Source organism: Populus alba, chromosome 1 (assembly GCF_005239225.2).
Source record: "Populus alba chromosome 1, ASM523922v2, whole genome shotgun sequence".
NCBI classification, from domain to species: Eukaryota; Viridiplantae; Streptophyta; class Magnoliopsida; order Malpighiales; family Salicaceae; genus Populus; species Populus alba.
In genome coordinates, this window is record NC_133284.1 from 7519806 (window position 1) to 7543869 (window position 24064).

General features: G+C 30.7%; 2 protein-coding genes across 10 annotated transcripts; both read right to left on the minus strand.

Annotated features, from left to right (window-relative positions):
* Window positions 1–3582: 3582 nt before the first annotated feature.
* LOC118036797 (zinc finger CCCH domain-containing protein 54) lies at window positions 3583–4335 on the minus strand. Its single transcript, XM_035042627.2, has one exon. The coding sequence runs from the start codon at window positions 4333–4335 to the stop codon at window positions 3583–3585; it is 753 nt and encodes a 250-aa protein (XP_034898518.1).
* A 4310-nt stretch (window positions 4336–8645) lies between these two features.
* Window positions 8646–17296, minus strand: LOC118036775 (polycomb group protein EMBRYONIC FLOWER 2). 9 transcript variants are annotated; one of them, XM_035042591.2, is made up of 22 exons: window positions 17125–17294; window positions 16914–17046; window positions 16660–16822; window positions 16503–16558; window positions 16132–16246; window positions 15847–16006; window positions 15719–15769; window positions 15211–15350; window positions 14515–14577; window positions 14288–14394; window positions 14086–14150; window positions 13737–13789; window positions 13533–13586; window positions 13391–13450; window positions 12571–12614; window positions 12342–12457; window positions 11471–11687; window positions 10953–11001; window positions 10099–10182; window positions 9330–9409; window positions 9026–9115; window positions 8646–8824 (listed from the first exon to the last, which is right to left on the minus strand). In XM_035042591.2, the coding sequence occupies exons 2-22, from the start codon at window positions 16949–16951 to the stop codon at window positions 8701–8703; spliced, it is 1929 nt and encodes a 642-aa protein (XP_034898482.1). In that variant the 5' UTR covers window positions 16952–17046; window positions 17125–17294; the 3' UTR covers window positions 8646–8700. The 9 variants fall into 9 exon arrangements, 8 of the variants coding, with proteins under 8 accessions (XP_034898482.1, XP_073260937.1, XP_073260936.1 ...); XR_012168041.1 differs by having other exon boundaries at window positions 9026–9104; window positions 14288–14577; window positions 17125–17296; XM_073404836.1 differs by having other exon boundaries at window positions 11486–11687; window positions 14288–14577; window positions 17125–17296.
* Window positions 17297–24064: the final 6768 nt, after the last annotated feature.

Here is a 24064-nt window from a genome sequence, read left to right on the forward strand (position 1 = left end):
TTACCCTTTATATTTTCCTTTCTATTAGTGTCTTTAATGCAGAAGATATCCCTAGCAAATCAATAGAATACTAGCATTTGGAACTCTTACCTTCGGGTTCAATAACATGACCATTGATATGAAATGATGCGAGAAATTAAATTATTTTCATACGGTAAGAAATTAAGCTGTTTTTTATTTTTTAAAAAATGTTATGATATATTAAAACAATATGGTCTGATTCTTTAAATTTAATATGAGAGCACGTCAATCCCGTACCTTCTCATTTTCCAACAATTAATGAAAATGTACACGGGATTGAAAAATTATCTCCATCTATTGATCGAGCTTGGTGTGGGTCTCGGTCCAACCACTAGACCGAGCAGTGTGGCTGTCATGTCACTTGGGTTTGAGCCTTGACTGAACCACTAAACCAGACAGCTTGACAACCCGATCACATGGCTTGGGCCTTGGTCTAACCATATGTTATCTCAAGGATCGGTGATAAGAAGTTCTTTCGTTGAAGACAACATATATTTTCGGTCCGAGAGGTGTTTTGTTGGAACTTGTTGTCATGGAATTAAGCGCTGGCAGACAAGCAATTGGGTGTGATATTTGCCTTCTCATCAAAGTTTATTTAAATATTTTGTGTTTCCTCTCCGGCTATATAAGCCATAATTTTGAAGGATTGTTATAATTAACATGTTATTTACGAATTATGAAACATCTTCTGTTATTTTTTTATATAAGAAAAAAGGCACGTAGGAGGTTGTTATACGGTACAAGCATGATGAATTTGTATGAGCTGCGACTCGATTTTTTATTACCGAAAGGAAGAATATATCAAATTATTATTTTTAATTTTATTTAATAAATTAAACTTTTATATTATTTTCCGCATTCTTCATAATTAAGTTAAAAATTAAATATAAAATGATAATGAATCTAAATCTAAACAGTTTTTTTTGAATGGATGTTAAAAAGTAATTTAAAGTTATATTCAATAATTTATTTTTTTAAGGAATTGTAGAATTGAACTACTTTATTCGGAATCGTGATTTAAGAAAATAGTCACATGCCAATGCATGCATGGCCTACACAGTAAAAGTAATAGTATTTATTCGTTATATTATAATTTAAAAAAAACTAACGAATATGAAATAGCGTTTTGTAGTTTTGTTTTATCTTTTACGAAAATGGGCAAGCATGCCATTTGGATGACAAATAATTAAAGCGTCTCACTTATCTGCAGGCCAAGCTTTTTATATATAATTTCCTCCAATTCATTGGAAAAAAAATTCTGAACGAGGGCATTTGAAAAAGACTCCCAATATAATTTGGTAATTATATATATATATAAGATCTAGCTGTTAAACATTTTGACATACGGGGCTTAGTACTGTATCAATTTTTTTTTTTTTTTTTGGGCATACGGGTAAGTCAATTTTCTTCTAACATATAAAATGATATTACAACGGTCATACTCAAAATAAATTCAAGTTAATTTAACAAATTTATAATTCAAAATAACCCAAAAAAAAATAAAATAAAAAGTTCAAGACTCAATAATATAATATCAAAAGACATAATAATAATAAAACAGTGTTAGGTTGAGCTAATCTTCAAAACCAACAACTCTGGTCATGAGACCAAGATGACCATATAGAAGATAAAAAAAACCTTGAACAAAATTACTAACCATCATAAAATAAAAAAAAATAGTAATCAAAATAATGAATACCAAATCTAATATAAAAAACTAATTAAAGAAAATAATGAGGGATTTAATTGAAAAGAAAAATAAATAACTAATAAGAACAAAAACTAGATAAAAAAACAAATGAAATAAAATGCCGATGGATAAGGTTGAAAGAAAAAAAAATTAAAAATGATAAAAAGAGAAATTAAAAAAAAAGGACTAAATTAAAAAAAAAATGAAATAAAATTTTGAGAGACAACATTGAAAGAAAAAAAAATCAAGAAAAGGATAAAAAAATAAAATAAAACCATTATTTTTTAAAAGAAAGAGGGTCATAATTGAATTTTTATTTCATTACTTTTTCTTATTAAAATAATATATATTTTTTTTATTTTTTAGTAAAATAAAAAATCAAGCGATTAGCTAATGAAAAATCATGTCAAAATCAATTGATTATTTTTTGATATCAAAATAACATCATTAATTTTTACTTCTTGCACAATAAAAAAATCCGATTAATCCCGGTAACCCAAATCATTCGACTTAACCCGTGATCTGGGACATGAAGAGGGTTGACTCTTTGACCGGGTTTTAAAAGCATGATAAAAAAAAAATAAGCATCAAATATGATATGAAAATTCAATGAAATTAATAATGAGAGATGAAATTACCAGAAAACAATTAATTAAGAAAATAACTCAAAATAAAAGGATTTGTAATCATAAAAATAAGAATCAAATAAAAAATAATAATCAAATGATTAGAGATTAAATCGAAAAATAAAATCCAATTAGAAAAAAAATTAAAATCAAAATAAATAGTACTAAAAAGAATAAGAATTAAATTTGATAAAAAAATTTAAAAAATTAAATGTCAAGGGATGAAATTAAAAAACAAATAAATCAAACTCAATACAATTAAAAGATTGAGGACCATTATACAATTTTGCTAGGTCACTACACCTTCTAAGGTGGAGGAGAGAGAAAATAGGGGAAGGAAAAAAATTATCATCGAAGCTTCACCATGCAACGGATACTGACACGCACTAACCCAATTGTGCAAAGGGTGGCATGATACTTCACACGCTGTCTCGGAAGGCAACTAATGACCTCCTAGAGACGCTGCACATATCACCTAAAAGTCGCAGGCTCCCCCCTCCTGCACATGGCAGCCATTTTTTTATTTATTGAAAGACCAAAAAGCCGGCCCTTGATCCCATGCAATAATTACAATAAAACCAAGGTAAAAAAAAAAAGGAATTACCCCTTGACCTTGGGGGGAAAAAATGTTAATCTTAAAGGCGGTGCGGTAATTACATTATACAAAAAAAATATAAAAATCACGAAACCCCCTCCTTAGTTAAGCAAGCTGTGCTGTTTTTTTTTTAAGGGTATAAGTGTATTTACACTAGACAATAAAATGTGAAAATACAAATTTACCCCGTGTGTATATTAAATGCTTTAGTTTTTGAAAGGCAAATCAATATTTTAGTGTGGATTGCACTTATCACAATCCGCAATAAAACAGTTTAGCTTTATATATGTATTAATTATATAACCGATAATTTATTCGGTGAAGATGGATAAAAACATGTAATTTTTGATTTCTTAACATGACAAGGAGTACACGTCTCAAATGAGAAACCAAACAGTTGACACTTGACAGTGATTGACATTAGCTACCCTCACATTTTACACTCTAAAAGAAAAACATTAAATCACCGGTGGAAAATGGCCAAAGGAAATTAGGGCAAGAAGAAGAGAGGAAATACTATTCCAATCACTCACTTTATTGCGGGTATCATTTTACCCACAAGATGATACCTTATTTAATTACTCTGAGCATACATTCGAATCTTGGCAAATATCACTTAACCCTCTCTCTTCGATTCATCAACAGTCACATCACTTCACCAGCTCTGAAATCCAATCAATGTGTGGCAATTCCATATCCAATTCACTGAATATCCCGCTTCTCTTAAGACCCCTGATTTCTTGATCATGATCGTTTTCATCAGCAATCTTTGAGTTTCTGAAACTATTCAAGAAATCTGAAACCCCATCAAAATAACTCCCACCATCCATCCTGATCGCCATAGGGGACCCCGACATTGGTTGTGACGTGGCACCATCTTCCCTGCTCGATCCAAAACCAAAGATCCCATTCTCATGACCATTCATTCGTGCCCTGTACACAAGAGGACACGTATATTTGTTCTGAGACCTGAGTTGCTCAGGTGCGTGAGCAAAAAAGCAAACCTTACGGTGGCAAAAACGTCCTGCATTGCATGCACGTGTTCGGTAACGTGAAGGATGAAGCCAATACTCGAAAACTCCATGAGCAAATTCGCATTCATCACCTTTAAGGCATTGTCCATTGCGAAATTCTGGGCATGCAATGGCCGTGTAGGGCACCTCTCTTGGGTCCCGACGTGTCGCCTTCTCGCTGCGGTGGGCGTAGGGGCACTCCGTCCAGTCGTGGCTGCGGGTTCTAGTGCATTTCTTGATCTTGTAAGCATACATTCGGAATTCATCGGTGCTGAAAAATTCATCATCAATGCTATCATATCGGGCTGGAGTTAGTTTCAGCACTGAAATTGGATTTTCACCTGAATTATAAAAATTTATGAGACGATTTGGATTCACTCCTTTCAACATTTTCTTGATGTTTTAAGGAAATGCTAGTGATTTTACAAACTGCATGCAAGTGCAAGGGCTAGCTTCTAGGGTTTTCAAACCATAAACTATACATGGATTAAAATATACAAGTGAAAGTTCATGAGAAAATAATTAATTTAGAAATATGTTTACAAGTATAGAGTGGCATGTAAGAAAAAGGAGAATTCAAGAGAAAAAATCAGACAAAATTAAGTCAGAAGTGGATATTTTTAACTTGAATTTCTTCATACTCTAAATAAACATGATAACTAATAGGATTGATCTAATTATAAAACCTAGGGAAGAAAATGTGGAAGAGAAGAGAAACAAGTAGAAAATCCATATGGATGATCAGAGAGAGACAGTTAAAGAGATGGGGGTTTCAAATATAGCAATGAAGAAGAGTGAGGAGTAAGGCTGTATTTATAGAGCAATATTGAAGTGAACTACTCTTTCTTGAGTTAAAAGCTAACCATCACGAGTTACGCTTGAACTGACCAAATTTGTGACCTGTTTAGTCACCCTCTGTCAGACATTTGTTAGCTCGAGCTGATGACTATTTTGCTAGATTCAAGAACCACATGTCCTTCTGTTAATTAAAATTTTCTTGCAAGAGGGCCGGTGTCCTTTTCAGAAAAATAAAAAACAAAACAGAGAGAAAAGAGAACAGGTTAATTTCAGATCCATTAGCATGCATATAAACCCCCTCGAAGAAAGTTTTCTGTGCTTTCGAACCTTTTTCATTATCTTGCCATTTTCCTCTTCTCTAATTCAACAATACCAATGTTTAAAATCTAGATAGTATTAATTTCCCAACAAAATGCCAACTAAATTAGCCAGCCAGCCATTCTGCAATAGTTTTATTGCAATAAATTAATGAGCTAATATTAAAGAAAACCCACTGTGAACAAGTGCAAGAAATAATTAGTGCTTCCCGATTGCACCATAAAATTTCTCGAGAATTTAGCACCCCTCCTGTTTTAAAAACGTAAGCAGAAATGAAAAGGTGCCTAGTGAAATGCGGCAAATTGCAATATATTGCATGACTATCCACACGTGTTGCTGAAAAGGAGCAAAGCATCGGAAACTAGCTGGAGAATGAGATTCTCTACTACGCGTGTTAAGAATTGGATCCCCATAGTGTACCATGTGTCTTGCTTTGGTAAGAGTTTCTTTCTTGTTAGCTAACCAAATGACAAATATATTAACAAACTTTTCTCTTCCATGTAATTGTTGAAACATGAAAACTCTATGTTCAACTCTTTTTTTATTATGTATTTTAAATTAAATTATATGAGAATTATTTTGATTTAATTTTATTGACCAAGTAGATTAAAATAAAAAATCAAAAGTAAAGAAATGAATAAAATATTTCAAATTAATTCTGGTCAACTTATCAAATCTGTAACTTATACTAACTTAAACTAAGAGCTACTTGACCAATAATAATCCAAAACCCTCTAAAAAAAAAAAAACCTAACCATAAATGGTATATTTATGAAATAAAAATTGCTCCTACTTAACAAAAAAAAAAAAATCTAAGTTCCAAATTAAAATTTTACAAAGCCTATTTGTCAGATATATATAAAATAATAATAAAATATTACTCCTAGTATTTAGTTCATTGTTTTTATTCTTTTTTTTTTTTTGAAAATATAAAATGATTATTATAAATCCTCTCACAATGAATAATGTTTTTCCCTCCTCATTTAGTTTTTGTTAATATAGGAACTATGTGCTTCTATTGTGTGCAATTTATTGTAATTGTTTGTTTAAATTAATATAATTTTGATAATTTACAAGAGATCATGTAGATGCTTTGTGTTGTTTTGCTTGGAACATCAAATATACAAATGTAATAGCAATTCTTTTACCGTTGACCAAATTTATGGTCAATAGATGTCGTCTTGATAGAGTATTAGAAATAGATTGAAATCTTATTCTAGCAAATTCTAAACAAAGTAAAAGTGACATTATGCTATGTGTGAGAAAATTATTGTGTTTGGACTGTGAATATAGACTCATTGCACCATGGACCATATTATAGATATAGAGTGTTTGTACTGTGAACGACATTATAGCACCATGGAAGCATTGTCTTTGTTGTTTTTCAATTAAAAAATGTTATTGAGGGCATTGTTTTTTATGTTTTCTATGCCAATAGGTGTTGAGTCTGGCTACCATTGCTCCCAACAGGTGCTGGGTCTGGCTTGGCAGTGAAACCCAACGCTATATGGTCTGGTTCGTTGCCGGACCTAAGATTATTAGATCCGGCTTTTAGCCAGACCCAAATATCTTCAATTTTTTTTCTCTTATTTTTTTCCATTCAGTAAAGAAAAAATACATTAATAAGATTTTTTTTTATATTATATAAAAGTTAGGTGATGATAATTTTTTTCATTTGAGGTTAGGTTGAATTATTTTTCTTCTTAGGATTAGGTTCTGCTACCATTAGAACTTAATAGTATTGGGTCTTGCTGGCTTTTCTCTTTTATTTTTTTTCACAATAAAAAGAAAATAAACTGATTGAATTTTTTTTTATATTGTATAAAAACTAGGTGATGATAATTTTGTTTTATTTAAAGTTGGGTTGGGTTAATTTTTTTTTTCCTCTTAGCATTGAGTTTTGCTGTCTAGCCAAACCCAATAGCTTTTGGATTTATTGACTGCTAGACCCAAGAATATTAAACCTCTCTTTGGAGCTAGATCCAATAGCATTATGTCTAGCATTATCATCAAACCCAAGACACTTAATATATTCTTTATACTCACCGATTATGGAGCGCGAACCAATATTCTTGTGTGTGTGTGTGTGTAGAGATAGACTTGGAATTTGCACACCAGCTATAAAATTAAAAGTAAATCTATGTAAATCTCTTGAAAATTGAATTTCACATATTATCCAAGGGCTCGATCAAATCGCTTTCTAAATTGAAGTCCTTAAATGGAAAATTAGGTAGATTCCTTATTATTTAAAAAAGGTGTCCGTGTGGTCACTAAACTTATGTTCTATTTGGCATTATATTTATAAATTGATTTAAACTTTTTGGCCTTCATCATAAATATGCCTGGTTAAATACAATTTTGTACTAAAACTATTTCTAACTCTAAGCTAGAATTTCATTTCTATAAAAAATTGAAACTTTTAGTTTTTAATTTATTAATTTTAGCTCATGCTATCATTAATGTTCAAAACATTAATTTCTTCTTTTCCTCTAGCGCACCCAATTCTGGCATCCAGGTACGTAACAACCTCCTCTACTGCCAATCCCACCCCCCACCCACCCCTAAACCAAAAAAAAAAACGGCGACAAAGTTGTGAAGACCATGAATAGGACATTGTTATTTTCTGAACCTCTCATATTACTCAATTTCATGATCAAAGCATTGCCATCAATTTCAATGCTCAAAAAATAACCAGCAAGAATTGCCACTCAAACTTTCCTAGGCAATATAAAACAGAACAAATTTTACCTTTAAGTTTCTAACTGAATGATCCACATTAGCTGATAATAGAATAACAAAATAAAAAACTATATATGAAAGGCAGTCCAATTCCGATTTTGAGTCTAATCCCATGAAATCAAAATTGATTCTTAGCAATCCTTAACACTTCATTGCACATGCAGAACAGGTGCAAGGAAATAACCCCAGCAGAAAAGAAAAACCTACAATTTCTTAGACTTCTACCCCCAAAAATAAAGCATGAAGCCTATATAAATGAACATGTTAAAAAACAAACAATACAAAATACGCAAGCTTTTGAAAATTAAGGAATAAAAAAATTACCAGAAGTATAGAGTGGGTCTGGGATGATGATGGCTCAATCGGATTCTCCCACCTTTTGCTACCAAATTTTAAAGGATTTGTAGATCAGCAAACAAGAAAATCAGATCTGCATCAAATCTGCAGGGAAAGTGGTGGCTTATGCAAGGTTGGAGGAGAAGATGCAGCAAAAAACAATTGAAGGAGAGATGGGTTGCGGTGTCTCGTCGTGCTTTGATGGGGAGACCAGTTTTGTCCAAGAATCTCAACGGTAACAAGCAACCACAATTACATTGTTTGATTTACCTCATGACCAGCTTTTTCACGTGTTAAGCATCTTTGAGTTGATCAGCTTTATCATGGGGTCCATAAGCATAACCCCAGTTCAATTTTTAAATTAAACATTGATAAGAGGGAGTTTGGGAGAAACCGCACAAGCCACCACCCTCCCAAACACTTGATCAACAGGAACATTATACGAAATAACAGAGACAAAAGGCAAGGTATGCAATTGAGCCCCGCAGTTAAATGCAAGAACAAATTAATAGATGGGAAAGCAAATTTTATTCCTCCTTGTCCATGCAAAAACACCACGTGTCTCTAGTTTTTCATAGGATCCAAGTCCTGCTTTTGGTATTGTTCGAGAATCATATTACACAAGTTCATCGTACGTGCATCAAGTAGACCATGATTCCACAGTTTGATCATAAATAATCTCCAACACCTGTCAATCCCATGAGAACAAGTGATTATTTAAAATTGTTGACTCTGAAAGACAGTGAAACATGAGAAAATATCCCCAAGCGCTCTAAATACAACATGATCTGCTTGTAAGTACAAATAAGAGCAGAAGCTGAACAGGAAGAAAAGAAACAACTACTGTGGAATATTATGACCTCAAAATTAAAATTAGTAGAAGAGTTACCACATCAGAGCTGGGGTTAGGAAAAGGTCGTGTCCATGCAATCTTGTGAAGGCCTCACATGCCCATGGGATATGTCCATCTGCAAGCACCCTGCCAGCATGTAAAGCTAATAAGTTCAAAACAAGACAATATGCACCCAACAGCCACAAACTTTATATTTATGTGAAACTCATGCAGCAGGCATCATAGTTAGTTTCGAAACTATAGATATCCATGACAACAATAATTCAATATGATTCTCAGTACAAAGATCTTTATGAGAAACAAAATAAACAATCCAAAGCATGTGTAAAGTGAAGATTACCGCTGCTTCCTCACAAATGAGTTCCATAAGTGCATCATTTGCTTCTCATCTTTAGTCACATCTACAAAATCATCAAGCATCTGCACCATGATAGAATATTACTGATGGCTTTTTCAATGGTTGCTTTAAGGCATTACAATTATTTCATCATTTTGTACGTTAAACTAATTGCTCCAAAATTGTGCTACATGCAAATGCTATAGCGCAATTACAATTCAATAAGTATTATTACCTTGAAAAAGAAAACAATACCACTTGTTGTACTGTATGTATATTTACTTATTGTACTGTAATTCTCTATCTTATTATTTCATTATTTAGCTAATTTCACCATAACTGTGATATTTACAAATGAAACCTTCTTATCTTAGAGAAAAAAATTGTTAATGGCCATTTAACTATTTATTTCGTAAAAAAAATATTTTTAAATGATTACGAGTACATAAATATAAACTTTTTAAATGAATATGAGCAAATAAGTATTTATATTTATGTAGTTGCAATCTTATCTTATTATGTTGTTTCAAAGGCTAAATAACCATATCAAGCACACCTATTAGGGACCATCTTATTGATGGCTAACCAAATTATTTTACTAGCATGCTGACTAAAGCTCTACAATGTGACTACTTAAAAGGGACTGACTTTAGCTCAGAAAATCAATCCAATGGAGAAAGGTAACATGTATAAAGTAAGCACAAACATGATTCAAAATGGCATCATAGAGTAGCAAACTAGAAGAATTAGGCAATGTGATCATTAAACATACCCTTCGGTCTTCAAAATCCGCAACATCATCATCAACTTCATCCTCACTATCCCGATCTGACATAACTTGCTCAGTTTCCATTGACTTAAAAAACAAAAACAACATCAATTTCAAAAATTTATGTCCACAGAATCCAATTAATTCATAGATTTTTTTTTTTTTTTTGAATGGAGAGTTGAAATTAAATTATAAAAACTAGTCCCATTGGAGTCAGTGAGGGCTTCGGCAAAAAAAAAAAACTAATTTGTGAGTTGCAAACAAAGCATCATACACAAACTTGTGACATTATAAAAACTAGTCCTGTTGGAGTTGGTGAGGGCTTCAAAAGAAAACTAATCTGGGAGTTGCAAACAGAACATCATACACACTTGTGACAAACTCAAACATGCATGATATTGATATTCATAAAAAGCATACAGCAGCAAGCTTCACATTTTTTAAAAAACAAATTAAAAAAAGCTGTCAGATTTTTATGATTCCCTAAGAATCCACCTCTATTTTTAATCATCCGCATCAAGATAAACCACTTCATTTTAATGATTTTATACCACCATGACAATGTACGTCTTAACTGATTTAGAACTAGAGATTTTAAATAAATTCTCCTTCTAATACAAGTGCAGGCCTGGAATCTTCATAGGTGTCACATGCATTAACACACAAATACATGTATATGCAGTATGCTCACTCTCACTAAAGTATGGTTTTCCATGACATGCGACCTTCAAATAATAAATGCCAGAAACGTAATTCAAAAAGAAGACTAACAGTGAATTGAATCAACAATTTCCACATATTACGAGGAAAGGAAATGATAAACTGGAATCATTTATTGAAAGACAGTCATTACTCACCTGAGCTCTATGTGAGTGAAAAAATTGTCGTTTGTGAAGGAGTGTACGGCTGCAAAAAAGAAAATATTAAGATTAAACCCATATTCAAGCTTTGAAAAATATTTACCAATCTGAAATTATAAGCTTGAAGCAACAATGAATAAAGTGACTAACTCAGATTAAAAAAAAAAGTATTTCACACTGCATATTACTAAACAATAAGCAATGTTAGAGCTGCAACATATAGAACTATTACAACCAGCAACAATACTCCACGTAATTGGAATTCCAGGCCTTAATAATCTGATAATTATCGCATTTTCGACAAGTTAGTAGGCTACTTCATGGATACATTAACTCAAAAACATTTGAACTTGAGCCTCACAACCTAACACGTATAGTAGATAAATAGAACATGCAACACTTCATCCTTGTTGACCAGGCCTGACAAATTACAAGTCACGCATTTTTTAATTGCCTATAGAATTTTTGTTTTAAAAAAAGATCAGCTAAAAAAATAGAGATGGATCAAGACCTACTTTCTCATGTCAGACCTTTCAATTGATAATTTTCTAGTCTTTGCGAACTGTAGCATGGCAGGGGGTGCAAGATTATTTCCAGGTACCATTTCAACACATTCAGCATCAGGATATGCTTGTGCTGCAGACCCTGATACCCCTGAAACATAAAATCTCGAAAGATTGTGTTCTCCATACTCTGTGCCACACATGCTAGTTGCTGGCAAATCCTTCCCACCTGAGACATCAGAATAATGATTCTCAACTAACAAACATAAAATAAGAAGAAGTAAGCAAGCATATGAACCCACTACAAAGAAAACTGATTTGTAAAATTAGGCACCATAATTACATTGCAACGCATTTGATAAATATGTTGGACATATCTCATAGTTTCATTACAATAGACCAACCAATTAGTAGGTGCTTCATTATCAATTTTCTTGCATCACTCTGACAAGCATGCAAGAAATGCCACTTATTCTTTCATTTACTTCTGAAACCAAAGTCTTGCAGCAGGGAAAAAAAATTGATAATGAAGTCCTTCAATGAATCAAATGGCTCTGTTTTATTATGCCAACCTTATGCTTTCAAAAATTGTGGTTTTGGCCCAAAGAATAATGCTTTGAAATGTTGTCTTTTATGGAAGAAAGGGATGTGACAATTTTTTAAGTAAAGAAGAACAGAAAACAATTTTTTTCTGCCTGGGCCAGGTGTTGGGAGCTGTCATTTTTATGCATTTCTTGTTCATCATTATTCCTAATCACGAGAAAAAAGAATTGAAAATCTAGTAGATTATGCATCAAACCATTCTCTAAAAATTCCCATAGATTTTGTTACAAGGATGCCATCCATCATACGTGGATCATGGGAACAAGTAGAAAGCACATACCACCAATCTTGTCAAGAAGCTCACCGGCTCCCCATTGCCTGCTCAGAGTCTTGTCATGTGCATTCTTTGCATTTGGAATAAGGTTCTTGGGTTTTTTGCGCTTTGGTTTCTTTGAACTATGGGTAAACATGGCCAAACCCATTGCAGTCCATGGTATTGTAAAATATCAACAAAAGTGACAGAAGATGAATAAATTTATTAGTTCAAGCAAGACAAATCCAAGACTTACCAAAAGAAGGTCTGTTGTTTTGGATCAATACCATCTGCAACAATCTGAATAAAACAAATTGGCATATGAATTCCAAGAACAATAAATAGGATATATCTTATACTTTATACTTTGCATGGATGCCAAACATTTTCCCCAAATTGTATATTTATCAGTTCACATAGACCACTTGATTTTTCCCATAGTTTTTTCTTGACCGTGTAGGTATATGGAAGAAATTCAATAATGACAGCATTCCTTTTTTCAATCAGTGCTAAAAGTGATAAACTCAGGAACCCACCTATCATCCAGCAATTCATATAATTCCCAATATTTATGTGCTCATTTACAACTACTCTAAAGCTCTCAAGGTAATGTAAACAAAGCAAGCAATATGTACATGCGTGTTCTCTTTTAGTTTTAGTGTTTTGTTTAACACGTCATTCTATTAAGCATCATGAGAATCACCTTCCAGCAAATCATAAAATTCCTGATATTTATATGTTTACGAGACAATAAACTAAACAATATTCCAAAGCACACAATAACTGTAAACAAAGCAATGCAGTATGTCTTGTACTCTTAATTTTGCTGTTAAACAAGCAATATTACCCTTACTTTGTTGTTTAGTTTTATTTAACATGGAAAGCGCATCTTAGGAGCGAAAAGAACAACTGCATATAGTAAATGTTTGTTGACTTTGTAACTTGAATAAATAACATATATAGGACAAGCAAAAAATCAAATATGAACTGTTGTGATGGCAGTGTGGGATTAATATTTAAAAATCAAAACAAATAAAGTGTCATGAAGAATTTATAAATGGAGGAAACACCCTAACCTTGGATCTCCAAATATCAGTGTTCACAGATATATTAACAGCTTGAAATTCTTGAGTTATCTGCAAGACATAAATCAGAAGTCATTGTGGTACAAAATATGTAAAGAAAAACATTCACCCGAGATTCCTGTAGTTTACCAACCCAAAATTCAAAGTTGAAGAGGTCATGTGACGAGGGCAAGTGATATCTCAGACCCTAAGGAGCAAAAAAAAAAAAAATATATATATATATATATATATGTGTATGTATGTATGAAACTCAACATAAAAACTTAGCTTGAAGAAAAGACAATTATCATTTTGTTTTCATCACAAGGAACAAAAGGATATCAGGAAAACTTCCAACCTTGAAGCTTGCACATTTTACCAAGCAAAATGGGCAGGAAAAGTCTTCAGTTACTGCAAGTCAGACATCCAACACATCATAAAAGACGAGGAAAAGGACCTTGCAGATCATGCTAATAGAAAGAACCAGAAGGCAAGGAAAAGACTTAAAAGTTGCAGACACCCATCAATAACAATTGATGAAAATATTCACTATCAAGGGATTGAAAGTTCAAACAACATAATCTGTCTTGTTCAAGATGGAAGAAGTTATAAGTTCTTCCATCTAAATCAAATTGTGAACCCATGTCACATTTAAATGCATTGTAACAAAAGAAGAAGAAGAAGAAGAAGAAGAAGATTAATATTACCTTCAGTTTTTTGCAATTTATTATTATAGTATCTATAGTTGAAAATGACATTTCCCACCCTCAACCTACATAATACAAGGAGTCAAAATGCTTTATCATACTCATTTAGGAAAACAAAAGAATTCCCAGATCAGGTGCAAAGCAATAAAGAACAAAAATAATAATTGACAAGTGTTTGCTGCTTGGATGTATAAGAGATTACCGGATAACATGAGACGAGGATGAAGACATGTCACTACATGTGTATGAAGATTTTTCCTTAGCTCCAACCTCTTCTGCAGAAATGTTGACTTGCAGCTGTGATGTATTCTTTGGAAAACACAAACAATAAAAATGGCTTACTTCTGTCAGCAAAGAAACATCTAGCAGAAGATGTGATAAATGAATTTGATTTTGTCCAACTAGAAGACCTTTGAGAGCAGAACAAACCACAGTTTCAGAATTAAATGGAATTTGAATTAAAACACAGTTGTCCTCGGTCAAACAATTCAACTGCAAGAAGAAACACAAAAGAGCACTCTTAAATTTCCGAATACAAATGTAATCTTATGAAACCCTGATGATCAGACTGCAAAAAACAAATAATTCTCACAGTTAAATTATTCATTATAATGTTCCCAGTCATGAGGCTGCTTATGAAGGTGCCAATGTCAGCTTTCAACCATCGCTATTAAATCATACAACAGAATGTATACAGCATTTCTACAGAACAGCATGGGCCATGGCAAATGGCAAGTCTGCAGGTCTATGTCAAACTTCATGAAAGCATGCAGGAATACCAGGAGTGAGCAGAAGCTTCTTTACACAGACAATTTGGCAGAGGACAAAGAACTAACACCACGTGGCTGGTCTGAGTGATGTAGTGATCATTAGACCCATGACTAATTCAGTTCTTTGAATAATGCCATCAAGTCAAAATAATCTCACTTAACCAAAGACATTTTACTTTATGCAATGATTAGCCTACATTGTGAAGGCATTTGTTTACTACGATGAATCAGGTTCCAGCCTCTATGATGGGTATTAATGTGGAGTCAGTTAGCATTTAGTGTCCTTATTATAACATCATGGGTTCAAGTAAAAGATGAGAAATAAATAGTTATCCAGAAGCTATCAGTGCTTTACCTTCAAGAAACAAGCATTCATGTCAACAGGAGATGTCACCTCCGCTCTTTGTCCCAAACCCAAATTTGGTGACTTCTCCCAGAAATTACACAGCGAGTCTAATGGTATCTTCCCCAATAGACAGCATCCTCCAACATTTTCTGCCATGTACAAGCAATATTTAAATATAAAGCTGGATTTGAAAATACAAATAAACAACCATTAAACAAAAGGAAAAGGCAATTAGAACCCCTTTAATAAGGCCAAATTCACTTGCAACAATGAGTTGTTTGACATAACATGTTGTCATCACATTGTTTGGTTTATTGCTTCTTTTCTCCATGCAAAATAGAAAACAAAAAATTGAACCTTGAAAACAACATCTTTAGTAATTTCTTGGCAATGAAAAATTACAAATAGACCAATTACCAGCAAGTACCATAGCATGCATTAGCAACACTTTCCACATGACATCATTTATGAAGTAGTTAAGGAACCAATGCATATCTCACATGGAAAAATTCCATACCCAAATGACCCTTGGTTAAATCGATTCCATGCATAGAACTTTGGGCCCCAGCTGCCAAACATAATAGAGATAAAAAAAATTATGTGGCAGATAATCTCAAGTATTAATCAAAACGTATGAATGCATACCAAAGCTGACAAGCAAGACATGCAGTGAGCCAGATTTGACCTCTGATGCTAGTTTATTCATCTCAGGGAGAACAAAATGCGCTTGTACTTGAGTACTACCCTCAACTCCAGCAAAGCCGGTCAAAACACATGGTTGACTAAAGCGATATACTTCAGAATACTTCATTGTGGGATACAAAAAGCAAAGATAGATCATTAAGAATAGGTAATGACAACATAATACTACCTCCAATAGCTTTAGTATATGTCAATCTGGCTAGGAAAAAGAAACAGATGCATTCTTACCTCTAAAACCCCAATGTTGGAGACAAGCCTTGCCAACAAAACATACAAGGGAAATATATTATGCGATTGTACAACTCCATTTAGTGTCACAAGCATGGAAATCGTCATTTGTATTCTACATGTTCCAATCAAAAGAGACATAGTTAGCACCTCAAAACTTGTTTACATCCTCAAAATTTAATCAACAAAAATAAGCCAGCATCCTTAAACAACTATAACCTGGTCCGTATCCTTGAAGTCCCAAACAACCAACTACAGTACATATAAATAAATCCACACACCAATACTCCAAATACAAAAGTTTCAACAATACTAATTCACTACTGCTAATCACTCCAAAACTTAAGAACATTAGAATGGAACAACATTACCTTCTTTTATTCTTGGCCTGTATTTTATACAGCAAACATCTTTGCAAAAATGACGGCTACCTCGTAAACAAAAGGAAAGGAATATTCAATCAAACACAAAACGAATAACAAATTAATTTAAAAAAAAAAAACGAAGCTAAAATGTAAATTAAATTACATTTCCAATCGAGCGACGCTGAAGAATATTATAAAGCTCAACAGGCTTGCAATAAATCGAAAGACTTTCTTCGGCAGCAATTTCTTCTTCTTCAGTTAAATGCAAAACAGCACCACCACGTGCATCTTCACGGCACATCTGATCTAATGTGCTTCGACTATACCTTCCAATAACAATAAAAATTTAAGAACTTCACCGAATAAAAAAAATTTTAAAAAAGAAAAATGACGAATTAATTATAACAAACAACATACGAGGAAGTTTCACGAGTGACTAAAGGAATCCCCGGCATTCTTCAGCTACGCTAATTCAACATTTCGTAGTTTCATAGCAGCTACTACTAAATTTAACATTCGAGCTAGGTTTTGCAGGAGACACAAAAGAAACCTGCAACTAGAGCTGAATAGAAGTTATTAATTTAAAATGGTGGAATCTAACTATTGAAAAAACAAATCCAATCCAAACCTGAACAGAGTTTTCTCGTACGATTGAATGGACCGGACAGGAATTTTTTTGTTTAACTTAGAATTGGACGGTGCAGCGAGAGTGAGTTTATGTGAAGAAGACAGGTCAGGGATGGAATCTAGGGAAGGAGAAAAACAAGATTTTTATGTGTAAGCGTTTTTTCCGTTTGCAAAGTCCCGTAGTGATTCTTGTATAAAGTGTTTTTTTTTTTTTTTAATATTTTTTTTTATTTTGTAATTTTTTTTTAATATTAACATATTAAAATAATCTAAAAATATAAATAATTAATTTTTTTTATAAATAATTTAAATTTTTATAAAACATAATTTTAACTGTATTACCAAATATTTTTTAAAAATAATTATCTTAAAATCATAGATGTATTACTTATATTTCTATATATAATTGGATTTGTATTTCATACCTTATGTACAAGTATAAAATGCTTTTATGAAGGTTAATAAACTTTCATATTAGTTTTAAATAAATAACTTTTAATAATATTTTGATACATATTAAATTATATTATGATTTTTTTTGTATATTATCGTGTTTGAAATCTAAAACAAGATGATAAAAATAACTTTTAACCTAAAACACTAAAAACAATTAGTGTCTTTTTTAATTAATCTATACCAATTCTATATTGTGATTTATTTGATTAGGGTGCATTTATTTTTCAAATTGAGATGTAAGCTCCTTTTTTTTTCTAAAGTTTTAAAAGGTGTTTTATTGTTCATGTAAACAATAGTATATTGATTTATAACAATTGTATGTGTGGCTCATTTGATTGATGTGCGTGTGGCAATGATGCAGGTCGTGTGGCATTGATGTAGATCGTGGATTTGAGTGTTGGAGCACATTTATTTTTTAAATTTTAACATGTCATATGTTAGGTTTTTTAAAAAATAAAAGATAAATAACAAAAAAAATAAAAAATTAAGAACAGGCGCACAAGTTTGGCCTCCAAACCCTCGTGAGCCTGCCTTGCTAGTGGTGGGCTAGGAGCTTACTCAAACCCTATGATATCTTTTTCTTTTTTTCTCTTTTTGGCACTTTGAAAAAAAAAACTTATCAAATTCACTTACTCTTTAATTTTGACATGAATCTTACATATTATTATACATTTTAGTTGAATTTTAATAAGAAAAAATCAATTATTATGTTTCAAATATGAAAATAATAATAATAATAAATTGTTCATAAAATTCAATCAAGATCGGTGTTTCTTTCAATCACACAAAATATAGACTATTTGATATTTTTTGTTAACTTGTTTTGAAAATCATTAAATGTTTTAAAAGAATATAAACAATGATTCTAGTTAAAATATTTTGTTGATTAAGATAAACAAGATATATGTTAATAGAATAATTTATTTTCATGAAATTTTTTTTTTAAAACAACTGTATATTTTGGGATAATGATAATGTCAAAGAATTTTCTTGATTCTATATATTTTGTTTACATTTAAAAAAAATTAGGTCCCCCAGCAACAACGTAGAGTGAGCATACAAGTTGTTACAACTCTAAAACATCAGGGTGCATGCAGCTCCTTCATTGTTCATATAAATAGTTAAGGAAGTGGTTTTTATTTTTATTTTTTATTTTTGAATTTTTATCTTCTTATCTTCTTTTTTTTAATTTCATCCTTTAACATTTATTTGATTTTAAATTTGTCTTCATAAATGTTTAAATTTACTTTTTATAAGGTGTATTACAATTTTAAATAAATATTTTGGTTTTGTGCTTGATTGTTTTACTATCTTTTTTATATCATACAATTAAGTAAAAATTAGTTTTAAAAAAAAGTTTTTAAACCTAGTAAAGTCCATCACCCGGATTACAGATTTAACGAGCTAAGTTGTAAAGTTTAGAGTTGTTTAATATGTTATCGTTTTAATATTTTAAAAAATTTATTTTTAAATTTTTTTAAATCAAATTTTATTTTTTTACCGATTGTCCATATTATCTTTTGATCTATAAGTTAATTTAGTCATGTTTAAATAATATTTACATAATTTAATGCTAAACGTGGGCTAAACAATAAGTTAAATCGAATCAAAAGATTTTAAAATTAAAATAATAATATAAAATAATTCCTTATCACTTGAAACATTTTCTTCACGTTGAAAAACATTTTGACTCGAGTAGCGGAGCGCGTAACATTTAAATTAATAAATCTCTATTATAGCAGGTTTTTTATGTTTCACTCAAAATTTGATTGGAGAAAAAAAATTTAGTTGCGTAGGAATTGAAAACTATTTCAATGATATCCTTAACTTATATATATATATATATATATATATATATATATATATATATATATATATATATATATATATATATAAAACAAACAAACAAACTTACTTAATTAACGTTATAATAGTTGAATTTAAAACTCTGATTCAAAGTTTTCTTAATTTAAGTCTCAATATTTACTTTAGAATTATTTTCAATTGCTAAATCAATAATTTTAAAATGCTACTACTTACATATATTTTAAAATCATTTAAGTATTTTGTATCCAAATCACATTCGTATATGACACAACTCTACTTTTATGGATATATATTCATATCAGTTCACTTTGATATCAATCTTAACCCAACTTTCAGTGGTTTTTTTTTTTTTTTACAAATTAAATAATATTATACTTTTTTTATCATTTAGGTTCGAATTCTCCAGGACACTGCGATAAAGTATGGTTTGTATTGGCTTTGATGGCCACTTAAAATTTCATAAGAGAAACTTAGCTTAGAGAACTCGAAAACTAAACCCAATAATATGATTAGCTTTTCGTTTTTTATATATACAAAAATCTTTTACCGCGAGATTCTATGCAAACAGCCTCTTGGGTAGTCACATATACATATACAAGAATTAAGAATTTAAAAGGAAGAAGATTAGACGTATAATATGAGAGAGATCATTATCGCACAATATTTTTTTTTTTATTTTAGTCTCTCAATTCTCTTCTTTTTTTATTTGGTTATATAACATTACATTGATTTAGAATTAGCCTTAGTTATTTGCTTTTTATGCTTATATATAGGGATCTGACAGTGTTAAGAAAATATTTTGTTGCTCAGTTGGACAAAAAAAATCTATATGCTTATAAAATCATTATATGATTTGAAATAATATTTAAACAATAACATAAAAAGTTTGATAAAGTTTTGCTGGCAAATAAGTTTAAAATCAATGAAGTTGATAATTATGTTTATGTCAAAAATATAGATAAAAGTTATGCTATTATATATTTCTATGTGAGCGATATGTTTATTTTTATGCAGTAATGACTATATGATCAAGTCTACCAAGAAAATATTAACAAATAAGTTAGACATTAAAGATTTGAGTTTTGTAAATGTCATACTAAAAATTATAATTTCTAGAAAATCTGATGGATTGATATTTCTCTAATCTTACTATGCTGAGAAAGTTATTGATAGATTTTCTAAAGGTAACAATAATATTATGAAAACATCAATGGACATAAGTTTCCACATGTTTAAAAATAAAGGCATGAGGATTAACTAATCATAATATTCTCAGATAATCAAAAATCTAATGTATGTTATGAATTACACAAGGTCTAACATTGCTTCCTCGATTAGTAAACTAAGTAGAATTATTAGTAATCTGAGTACAGATCAGTGGGTAGCAATTAAATGGGTACTTACATATTTTAGGTACACTTTGAATTATAGGATGGTTACCCAATAATACTAGAAGGGTATAATGATACCAATAAGATATCAAATACTAAGGATTCAAAATCCACTAGTGGATATGTCTTTACACTTGATAGAGAAACTATGTCACATAAACTTTATAAGCATATATGTATTGCAAGATCCATGAAAGAATCAAAGTTTATTGTTCTTGATAAAATTTTAAAGTAAGCCGAATTACTTTAGGATTTCTTAAAGGATATTCCACGTTGGCCATAATCAACACCAACAATTTGTATCAATTGCAACAATTAGTTTACAATTGGAATGAAAAAATAATAATATGTATAATAGTAAGTCTAAACATATACGTACTTCATACACATAATATCATTAAACACTTTTTTTTCAATGGAATTATTTTCATTAGCTATGTAAAGTCAATGAAAAATATTACAGATCTGCTAACCAAAGATTTATCAAGAGAGTTTGTATATAATTCATTAAGTGTAATGATGGTAATCATACCTAAATGACTGAAGATCCTAATATCTAGGCTCAAATAAAAAACTAAGTCATATAACATTCTTAGTAGCACTTGAAAGTGGTGCTAGCTGTAACATGAAAAAAAGAGTTAATTATACTCTTAATGATTTTTATATCTTGGTATACCAAGTGGAGTATAGTAGAATACTCTTAATGAAAGATCATCTATATAAGTGAGAAATTTGATAATTTCTTTAAAAATTTTTAAAAGGTTAAATTCATTGAAGCACCCATAAAACTAGGAGTTGTTTAGGTCCAAAATTAACACAACTATGAGATCCAAATGAAACTTTAGGTAAGGAGATATATGAGTACTATTATCTTGGTTTACACAAAAAGATGAATAGTTCGAAACATCATGTTTATTATTTAGCAATCTAAGACAGGTTAAAAGCTAAATAATACCTCTTTTGAAGTGATGATCTACCAAATTAGTATCTCTTTATGAATTCTTTGAGTCTTTATACTGTCAGACTGTTTCCATTCATAATTAGCTTTATGAAACATGTAAAGGGTCATTTTTAAGGCCAAAATAAATGTGAGGTCTACTCACATTTGGGGTTAAAACCACTTTGGATTTTGTAATCCAATATAAGTACTTTAACATGAAATACTAACATGTTTTTAAAAACCAATTAAAGGTGAATGAGAAATTATTCTCCAATAACCTTTGGATAACAAAATTTTTCAAACCAAAATATTTTTATGGATCGGGTTGTGGACTTGTTGACTAATGAGTTTGAGTTTGAGTTTGATTAATGAAAAATATTTTGCTATTAAGTCCTTGTTTGATAAGTAATTTCTTTTAGTTCCTAAAATATCTTAGTACATGAACCAATACATTAATTATATGATAATAATGGGTGTAATTATGAGTAATTCATGAGCTATAAACATTTATGAATATTTTTCATGAACTATAAACATTCATGAATGTGTTTCATAAAATGAACATTCATTATAATTAATAAATGAATTATGAGAAATTAATGTTTTGATTCCCTTGTTCTATAAATAGGTGTCTTGGATAGGTGAAAAGTTATATAAAATTAATTTCTTAAGTTTTTTCTCTCTCTTTGTTGTTGGTTTTTTTTTTTAGATTTGTTCTTCTACCCTTTCTTTTTTATTCTAAAGCTTATGTTTGGTTTTTATATAGAGATATCAAGTACAATATTTTTGAGTTCATTGGACCTTATTTATGTGTGCGCCTAAACAAATAGGACTTGTTGGAATCAAGTGAGGCTTGTTGAAGTTAGTCATTTTACACCAAGTGAGAAGCAATAAAGCCTTAAAGACAATGATTGATATTTGACAACAACAAAGTTTTAGATTGTATATATTCTAAGGATTCCATCAAGTAAGTACTCTAAAATGGTTTTGTTTAAGTATAATTTCAATATTTGTGTTAGTTTACATGCTAAGACAATATATATATATATATATATATATATATATATATATATATATATATATATGATTGTAAGATTACCATGCTTTTATATATTTGCATAGTTATGAACTAAACAAATAGCTACTTATTTAATAAGGTAATTATTTTGTGATTATTGGACAAGTATGGAATAGTCATATGGCATTTTTTTGACAATATCCCATTACTTGAGAGATCAACATTATTTGTCATTGCTTTGACATCTGATATTCCAAAAGAGAGTTTTTGCTAATTATAGATGTCACTATTAAATCCTCCAACTAGCATTATAAAAGCATTCATGATATATAGTGGGGGATATAATTAGCTAACAATTTATGGGGTTCTAACTAAGCATACAGTTGCATTTTGTTTTTTATACATAATTTCTTAAATGTTTCATTTCTGTTTTCACTATTTTTTTTTTAAAAAAGAAATCGTTCTGCAATGCCGGGGTAGTTTCGGTTTCAAAATCTCCAAAGGATCACATTGTAATACATCAACAAATTCAGGGATGTCATTGCAACTTTAAGGTTTGAGAAACACCCAAGGTTACCCCTCCATATAAACATTGAACATAAATAAATTCAGGTTGTGTTTGATTAGATTCTATCTGTCAAACTAACAACAAAAGAAAGTTAATTGCCCACCCGAACTTGTCTTTTATCTCTCCCTTAATTCCCTTTTTCTCAGTGAAACACGCAATATATATATATATGGATAACAAAAATATTAGATACGTAGCTGGGTTTATAGAGTTTGGTTTTATAATCCAAATAAAACACAATGATTGATATTTGACAACAACAAAGTTTTAGATTGTATATATTCTAAGGATTCCATCAAGTAAGTACTCTAAAATAGTTTTGTTTAAGTATAATTTCAATATTTGTGTTAGTTTGCATGCTAAGACAATATATATATATATATATATATATATATATATATATATATATATATATAATTGTAAGATTACCATGCTTTTATATATTTGCATAGTTATTAACTAAACAAATAGCTACTTATTTAATAATGTAATTATTTTGTGATTATTGGACAGGTATGGAATAGTCATATGGCATTTTTTTGACAATATCCCATTACTTGAGAGATCAGCATTATCTGTCATTGCTTTGACATCTGATATTCCAAAAGAGAGTTTTTGCTAATTATAGATGTCACTATTAAATCCTCCAACTAGCATTATAAAAGCATGCATGATATATAGTGAGGGATATAATTAGCTAACAATTTATGGGGTTCTAACTAAGCATACAGTTGCATTTGG